The 9,253-nt window shown below is 44.1% G+C and overlaps 1 protein-coding gene across 4 annotated transcripts in view; it reads right to left on the reverse strand.

The window, feature by feature from the left end:
* Positions 1-8,056, reverse strand: part of LOC106589412 (protein transport protein Sec24C) — a 36,794-nt gene extending 28,738 nt beyond the window's left edge. For 2 of the 4 annotated variants that reach the window (XM_014179375.2, XM_014179374.2), the window contains exons 1-6: positions 7,807-8,056; positions 2,324-2,502; positions 1,854-1,934; positions 1,364-1,496; positions 1,115-1,281; positions 402-1,031 (exon numbers count right to left, since the gene is read on the reverse strand). In XM_014179375.2, the coding sequence (XP_014034850.2) occupies positions 402-1,031; positions 1,115-1,281; positions 1,364-1,496; positions 1,854-1,934; positions 2,324-2,483 (1,171 nt within the window). In that variant the 5' untranslated portion in view covers positions 2,484-2,502; positions 7,807-8,056. The remainder of the gene's footprint in view (positions 1-401; positions 1,032-1,114; positions 1,282-1,363; positions 1,497-1,853; positions 1,935-2,323; positions 2,503-7,806) is intronic. The other 2 variants (XM_014179377.2, XM_014179376.2) reach the window with 1 other exon arrangement.
* Positions 8,057-9,253: the final 1,197 nt, after the last annotated feature.

Consider the following 9,253-nt stretch of genomic DNA (forward strand, 5'->3'; position numbering starts at 1 on the left):
TGTTCCTAGTCACTTTACCCCTACCATATATAGTTTAATTACCTAGTACTCCAGCACATTGACTTGGCTATATACAGGGAGTACCAGTAACATGTTTACTCTAGTGTTATTCACCATGTATTTATTCATAGTGTCACTATTTCTATGTTTTATTTTATATCTTTAACTCCGCATTGTTGGAAATGGTCCTGTAAGTAAACATTTCACTGTTCGTCTACACCTGTTGTTTACGAAGAACGTGACAAATAACATTAGATTTGATTGATTTGACTAGAATGACATTTGATTTTCACATCCACTCTGACTGCCAAATACATTTTATTACAAAAACTCCAGACTTGCCAAAAGCAAGCTAGTGGTCTAGCAGAAGTTGAACAGGGGTTTGAACATGGTGTACTCACCATTCTGCTGGGTTGGGTATCCTCCCTGCATGCCAGGCTGAGGAGGGTGCTGTTGCTGCATGGGGCCAGGAGGAAGGTGGTTGGCCTGCTGCTGGGACATGGAGGGGGGTGGAATGGGGCCTCGAGGAGAGGGCCCAGAGTGGAAGGGAGGGGGTCCGGGTTGGGACGGGGACTGGGGACCTGGGTACTGGGCAGGGGGTATGGAGATAGGTGGGAAGGGGCCAGATTGGGAGGAGGGAGGGAAAGAGTGCTGGGTGGGAGGAGGGGGGCCAGAGTAGGAGGCCTGGGAGACTGGAGGAGGGGCGGAGTTGGGGAAGGGTTGCTGAGCAGAGGGGCCAGGTGGGAAGGACTGCTGTTGGGAGACTGGAGGGGCCTGAGGTTGGCTGGGAGGGAGAGGGCCCAAGTATGGAGAGGAGGAGACGAAGGGTTGGGAGGGATGGTGGGCAGAGGGGAAGGGTTGTTGTTGGGGGGGAGGGGGGCCACCATAGTAAGGCTGGGGGGCTGCAGGTTCACTGGGAGGGGGAGGCTGGGAGGGGGCAGCAGACAATGGGGGAGGAGCTTGCGTATAGGAGGGTGGGGCTGCAGAGGAGTATGCAGCACTGATTGGAGGCTGGGAGCTGGGATGGTGAGCTGGAGAAAGAAAATTCAGGTAACTAGGATTGTGTTTAGCAGGTGCAAAGTTTGGCATGAAATTCAATCAATCCATTTCTTACCATATCCCGGCCCAACAGAGGTGGGGGGACCGGACCCGATCTGCATCCCTGACATCTGATTGGTAACCTGTTGCATGGGGGGTGGAGCACCGTACTGCTGGGAGTAGGAGGGGTGTGGCCCGGACAAGTTCATAGCACCTTGGCTATAAGGCTGAGACACTGGCGACCTGGACACACAAACAACTTGTCACATACACACCTTCACACACAACGCTGTCTAGTATATACACTGCGTGTGTGTGGTCTGACCTGTGAGTTGGCTGGGCCATAGAGTGATCCATAGGTGGTGGTCCGTTCTGAGAGTCTCCCTGGGGATACTGGGAGTACGCCTGGGGGGTGGAGACTGGACGGGGGGCAGAGGTAGGGGGGCCTCTGGCAGGTCCTGAGAGAGAGTGAGAGGGGGGGCGTTAGGCACCTGCCTGCAAACAACCACAGGTTTGAAGCACAGCGGATGGCATTCAGAACGTTGTGATCAGCTAGGACGACCATTACGTCATCAACGTTAAAGATATGATCAGGCCTACTCCCAGACAGAAAAACCTGCATAGATTCACACCACTCGTTGGTCAAATGAGTCATCCTGAAGCTAAAGTCTTCTCACGTGAGAAACCTACACCTTAGATTTTGAATTTCAAGTGGGCCATGGGAACCATTGCTCTCAACCAAATGATCAGCAGGCTGTAGAAGCATGTAGGTAGGGGAGAGGGGCGGCGGAGAGAGAGAGAGAGAGAGCAGTTACCTAAGTCAAGAGGAGAGGACAGGTCAGAGACAGGGTTAGCTGCCACAGCCTTAGAAGGAAAACTGGCATAGGGAGAGTAACCTGAAAGACAAGAAAGGAGGGAGACACCGTGTACAGAGGCAGGAATAGAAATGCAGAAAGCCAGGGGGAATGGAGGAACACATACACGCATAATATGTTTATTCACGCAGGTCCACACACACACACAGGAGTAGGAGCAACTAGAATCCCTATGGTTGTTGATGCAGTCACACTACAATCAACTACATCCAAACACACACGAGCTGCCAGAAAACAATGGTGGGAAAGGCAGGGGGTGGACTTTGCGATGGGTTCAGAGAAAGAGGGACAGAGACAAGTTTGACCTTGCAGAATGTAAGCTAGCTCGTGGGAGGAGGGAGAAAAACAGAGACAGAGTCCCTTGCGAGACAGAAGAGGTGAGTTAGGGTTAAGGAAAGAGAGAGACTTACCTTGCGGTGGAGCCCCAGGCTGGTAGGCTGTAGCGGGCCCGTTGTAGGGTCCGTAGGGGCCAGGGTAGCTCCCTCCCAGGGGAGCGTAGCTGGGCTGGCCATAGCCAGGCTGGGGCGGGCCGTACGGAGACGCCATGGGAGTCTGCTGGTTCACATTCATTCTCAGTTCATACCTGGAGCTGGGAGAGGTTAACATGCATTTAGCACCCCAAGCAGGGTTTGATTTATACCTTTGACTTCACTGCCCTAACAATACCAGTCTGGGCCAACGTGGATCTTTTCAAGTTCCAGGGAGTGCCCTGCTTTGTGCCCTGTAGTTGGAAGTGAACCCTGGCTATCTGAGCTGAAGAACTTAAAGTCAAGGTGAAAAAAAAAGAAGGTTGATGTAGAATCCATAAAGGTTCCCCTAGAGGGAAAATATGCCCACTCAGCACAACCAGGCCAGCCCGTGTGTACTGGAGTCAGTATAGTACTGTACTGCAGGGCTCCGGGCCAACACCTAAGACATGGGCTCCATCTCAAGTATCCTCATCTCTCTCTCTTTCAGTGCTGATATGAACGATCTGGACAGCTGAGAGCCAATTCCTAGAGAGCATCCACCTATCATGTGTTAGATCACTGCAGTGGAGAGAAAGACACTAGAGTTATGAAATGCAGGTCTGGTTTAGCAACTAGTGCTGAGTGATTAACCAAAATGTTTTTTTCCCCCCAGTTATTAAGGCCGTGATTGGGAGTCCCATTGGGCGGAGCACAAGAATTTGTTCTTAACCGACTTGCCTAGTTAAATAAAAGGTACAAAAATAAAAAACATTTAAACTACTAATTGACCGACATCTGTTCAAATACTTGAATTCCATTTAGGTCAGGTTTTAGTGAGCCAACACCGTTTCTCTAGAGAGACATTGAATCATTCTCAAGAGAAATCAAGTCAAGAAATATGTTGGACGCTGGGCTGAAAGGCGTTTTCATTAAGCAAATATTTAACCTAGTTCAGTGCAGAAACGTGGTAATTAACTACAACGACCATACTCCACTGCACCCGTTTCTGGCTCGGGCAGAGACGGATCAGAGAGGAAGAAGCAATGCGAGAGGTTTCACTCTTGGCGAAATCTGTCCAAAATAAGCCCAATGCTTTTCTATGGGCTTATTTTGGATCTAAGCTTGTCGCCTGTCTTCCCGCCTTTGGGACAACAACTCCCATTGTTAGGGCGGAGACATGAACATCTCGTCATTATATACAGATCTCTGGAGGGATACACTTGTATGCCTGCTACGTTAGTTTAGATAAACACAGACTGATTGCATGAGACCGGAATGTGTGATGAGAAGGATAGAGAGTGCTTGTGAAAGGATGCCTTATCTACTTTGAAGAACTAGTCAAATGATTGGGAGACAGCTCTGCAGCATTCTAAGGCAGGCTAGCCTTGCTAAATAGGATGACCCAAGACAGTACAGTACGGGGAGCACAGACATAACAGATTGTCTGGCTGGCTGCTACTACCTGCAGAGATGATTACTTTAAGGAATTCAAAATATTCAAATAAAAACTGATAATATACACAACTGAAATATTTAATTATTTTATAGTAATTTCCTATTGATGTCTACCCAATGTGAACCAGACAGAGACAATGGAATATGTTCTGTTTTGCCAATTGAATATTCACTATTTTGGGCTTGGGAATTTCCATTAAAAAGCTCTAAAATAATTTTAGTGTCATTATTTCATAATGTATTTAGGTGTTTCAAAAAATATAACTGATCTACATTTTTTTTTATAGAAATTGAACCGAAACAGACCTCAAAAAGCACTAAATTGCTCAGCACCATTAGCTAAATAGCCAGAGTCCCAAACCTACACAACCAGAAAACGTTCTCTTTTTGCATATATGTCCCCCTTTTCTCATGTCTTTTTGGTCACGTCTCCTGTGCTCCTTCTGCTGCGACTGTCCACCATCCCATTTACACAGACAGCCATGTGTTTGACCTTTAAATTGTTACAACAAAGCTTAGAGAAAACATGAAAATAATTCAGATATGTATCGTAAATTGCCCATAAGGTTGAAAATATGATTTTTAGGCCATATCGCCCAGCCATACTTAGTACACACTTGGCCCCGCCTACATCACCCTACTACAGGCCTGACAAGGCAATCTGATTTTGGCAAATAGGTCAGGTTTTTCCCCAATTCACCTTCTTTAAAAACACACCTAATCTAATTTCTCTTTATGTGAGCGAAATACAACTCTAGCTATACAGCACAAGTAGGATCAATCAACAGACCTTGTTGACACACAAGGCTCAATCAAACATCATGTGACTGGCTATAACCAATCTGACAGCCATATAATGGATAGACTAGTGTCCTGTCCTCGGTACACTGACACTAGAGGCCAAGCTACACCACCCACTTGTCAAAAAGCCTGTTAGCTAGCTATTGAGCACCCATTCACTTAGCTACCTCACAACAACACATCTTTCTTTTAAAGCGGCAATATGTACGTTTTTGGGCAACCCAACCAAATTCACATAGAAATGTGAGTTCTAGATTTGTCATTCTCATTGAAAGACAGTCTAAGTGTTAGATATGTTCTATGTGGGCTATTTCTATGCTTCCCTGTTCTCAAACTTTGTATTTTACATTCGGTGTTGTCCACCAGCTTCAACCAGCTGAAAATATAATGTTTGTGGTTATGGAAAATATATCTCACAGCCGTTTATGACTGCTTGTTTTGTCAAATAAACTGAAATTAGGGGAACTACTAGAATTTTTGAAACCAGGAAATGGAGGAGCGATTTCTGCATAGTGCAACTTTAAAACATCAAATGTAGTTACATGTAATCTAAATGTATCAAATTATTTCTCATGAGAGGGCCATAAAGAATAACTAGTAATGCTGCATACTCCAATAAAGTTACTCTCACCTTTCTGGTTAAAATAGTTTTGAATTGCTGAGGTGTAGCCACTTTTGGAGGACACAAGCTCAAGTACACAGTAAAAATATTTCTTATTTTTATCACATTTCATGATGCATTTCCTATTGAAAAAAAACTGTATGAATAAGGCTTGAAATGACATATTCCTTCTAAATATAGCATAAGCAAATAAAACCAACTATAAGCTTTCCCCTTCCTTATAACTGTAAAATACATATTTGCATGTTCAGTGTTAGAGAAAATGTGCATATTCTCTAAATGTCTCTCTTGATCAAAACATCTGCCCTGATCTCTGAACGTCACACAGAGCTAGCTCTTGCTTGGCTTCCTGAACTCGTCCAGGAACTCGCCTTTCACCTAATATTAATCTCATCCATCTCTGACAAACAGAAAGTGTTTGTTTAAAATCTATGACTTATTTTTTTATCAAATAAAATTATTTGTCACATGTGCCAAATACATGAAATGCTTACTTACAAGCCCTTAAACCAACAATGCAGTTAAGAAAACAGAGTCAACAATATATGTACTAAATAATCTAAGTACTAAGTAAAGTGACTATGCATAGATAATAAACGGTGAGCAGCAGCAGTTTATAAACGGGGGGGGGGTCAATGTAAATAGTCCGGGTGGCCATTTGATTAATTGTTCAGCAGTCTTATGGCTTGGGGGTAGAAGCTGTTAAGGAGCCTTTTGGACCTCAACTTGGCTACAAATCGATCTCTGAATGTGCTATAGTGATGAAACCACTCTCCTGCTGCACTATGGTGTATGGATTGCAGGCATGTGCTTTGTCAGTGGTTGTGATGTAAGGTTCAGCCAGGAGTTGGACAGTCGGAAGAGCAAATGAAATGGTAGGAGGGACATCCCAGTGTTTTTGATTTCACATCCTACGTCACACAGGCACAAAAAAATATACTACTGTGTCTGTGGGAACCAGGGCTGTCGCTCAATGCAAGCTGTGGTGTCCACAGATCGATTTATAAGCAAAAATGACAGTCGGAACCAGTACCAGAACCACACAGGTCCCCTAAACAGGGAACTTTACATCTAGGAGGTTAAAATCTGGTTAAAGGCATTAACCTAGTCTGCCAAGACCTGACCTGGATATTAACTCATTGACTTGCTGGCCTCATCCAATGGAATTTGCATCTATTAGCTAGCTAGCCACTGGTTAGCCCAATATTGGTCTAAAAGGTGCCTTAAAGTCACTCCTTAGTCCAAGGACCTTACATGTTCGATTCTCAATTGCGATATGGTTCCAGAAACATAAATCCCTATCCTTTCATATCAAAATAATTTCACAAATGCAAAATACACACCTAGTGTACACCGTTTTAACAGTTTCAGCCGACAGTATTTTTCGGTGACAACAGTCTCCCATTTACACACAGGTGTTCGGATGAAGCAGATAACCAACGTTATTAACTAGCACATGCAGTCCACTCCGTCTTGTATCTGTTTTTCCTAAACAATCCTGTAACATGGAAATATATGTCCGTGTGGGAACCCTAACCATATAAAAAAAAAGGTGTGTATCAATTTAACCATTACACTACACGCAAGCGATGAGTGTTCATGTTCAACCCGAGCGCCGTGGCTCTAAGAAGCCTTCATCCAATGACTTGTGTGTAGTGTAATGTAATGGCACTGAGAGTCATGATTAAGGACTAGCCACTGCACTGGTTACCTTAGCTAACTAGCCACCTCTGGTGTAGCAATATTATATGATGACAAACACGGGTTCATTCAACACAGCTCTTTAAATAATTCAAGGTAACAGGTGCTACGGCTAGAAATACAATACCGTTGGATCTGTGTACTGTAGCTACTAACAGTTAACGTTAGCGAGCTAGCGTAACGGGCCTGTTGAATGACTTCGACGTATCGGCGTTAGCAAGAAACTGTCAAACGTGCTGAGCTACCGCTGGCTGACTAGCTAAAGTTCATTGGATAGCTTACGTCTGTTTAGCAACTAGTTATCGTTCAAAATGCTAATTTGCTTGATCGATACAGCCCATTAAAGTGTGTCCAACTTCAATGGACAAGAGAGGAGAGGTATTTTAGGTTGTTATCCCGTGAACTAACGTTAACTACCAGTTAGAGACAAGCAGTCTCATTACGTTAACTAGCGCGGGTAACTAAGGCTAGTTCTAGTTAGCTAGCCAACCAATGTCGCATTTCACCGGGCTACGGTAGCTAAATCAATATTCATTATTGTGATCAGAGAAACAATCAGCTTCTATACACGGTCTTGAGTAAAACACCACTAGCTAGCTAGCTAGCTAGCTAGCTAGCTAACCTTCATGTCAGTTGACGACTTTGGGCCTACATACACGGAGTTGATTCATGACAAGAATCAGCACTCACAGCAACTAAATCAGCTAAATAATGGAGCGTATAGCTAGTATCCTGCTGACGTTAGGTAGCTAGCTAAGTTAGCATGTAGCTAGCTACCAAGTTTGCTAGCTGTTCTACCACCGATTTCTAATATATGTTTACTTTAAAGGAATTGAAATACTTCAAGGTACAACTCGACACTCACCTCAAAACTGGATAAAATAACGAGTTAACCAAGAGATCGGTTGTCCCTGTTCACAACCGGTTCCTAAGGCCAGTAGCCGTCAAACTATTGCCGATGTCCGTCCTGGGGTGTTTCGCTAATCCTTTCCTCTCTGGTTTCTCTCCAAGCGGACATTCGCACCGGAACTGTCGTAGATAGCTGTCTGCCACGTCCACATCCGGACACTGCGTCAGCTGAGCGCTCAATAACAACAGGGAGGTTAAGGTTGGGAATTATGTAAATCAGTGGTTTATTACACCTTTAACAGTGTATGGAACGTAAAGTTTAGTATTGCAGTTATCAATCTCCCTAAAAATCGTATCTAACGTTTTATTGTTTCGGTCTCAGAGGTTGATTGTACTGTCCCTATTATCTACTTAACAAAAAGTGTAAAATATTTTTAGGCCTGCTTATTTCCGAATTGAATATGTATCTGTTGTCTGTCTAGGGAAGTTGTAACTTGTTTTGTACAGTAGGGACACTCATGTGGAGTTGAACGTCACTGGTCACATGTTTGGTAGGCCTACTCAGGTGACAAGGAAGTGTTAGCACAGATGAGCAGGTGGAGTGTGACTTGCAGTATTGGGTGAGATGACGCGAGGCAGGAAGAAGGGCGCGAGGTTCAAACCCAAACTGACATCTGCGAAATACAAGCCAAATACTTTCTCCTTTTAGTCAAATACAGGAGCGATAATTACATGTTAAGGTCCTAAAAACCCTGAGCAGTCGAAGGATAGTGAACTCTCGGAAATTGAACTGTGCAACAGGTGAGGTGAAGACTTCTGAGCCTCACCCCAATGATCAGGAAAATACCTGAGATTACTCTGGCCCAGTGGGAGTACGATTCATGGATAAAGTGGAGTTTTGTCAAAATATCTAGAAGGTGATTTGTGTGTCTGCTGCACAGATGGAGATGGTACTACGTTTTGTGATGAGAGCTGTTTTCTGCTTTGATCTCCAAAACAGAGCCGCTGAAAATAGTGATAACTGGGGTGGCATTGAGTGTTCAGAGATTTAGATTCAGGGTGTTTAGTAGTCACATACAGGGTTGCAGGTGTGAAAATCTTAGGCTCAGGATGGTAAAAAACAACAACAATAGAAATAGCACTACATATACTGAACAAAAATATATGAGCTGAAATAAAAGATGCAAAAAATCTTATTTCTCTTTTGGCCAATCCAACCTAAAATGTTGTGCACAAATTTGTTTACATCCCTGTTAGTGAGTATTTCTCCTTTGACACGATAACCCATCCACCTGACAGGTGTGGCATATCAAGAAGCTGATTAAACAGCATGATCATTACACAAGTGCACCTTGTGCTGGGTACAATAAAAGGCCACTCTAAAATGTGCAGTTATCACACAACACAATGCTACAGATGTCTCAAGTTTTGAGGGAGCGTGCAATTTGCATGCTGACTGCAGG

The sequence above is a fragment of the Salmo salar genome, chromosome ssa28 (assembly GCF_905237065.1).
Source record: "Salmo salar chromosome ssa28, Ssal_v3.1, whole genome shotgun sequence".
In the NCBI taxonomy this organism is placed as follows: Eukaryota; Metazoa; Chordata; class Actinopteri; order Salmoniformes; family Salmonidae; genus Salmo; species Salmo salar.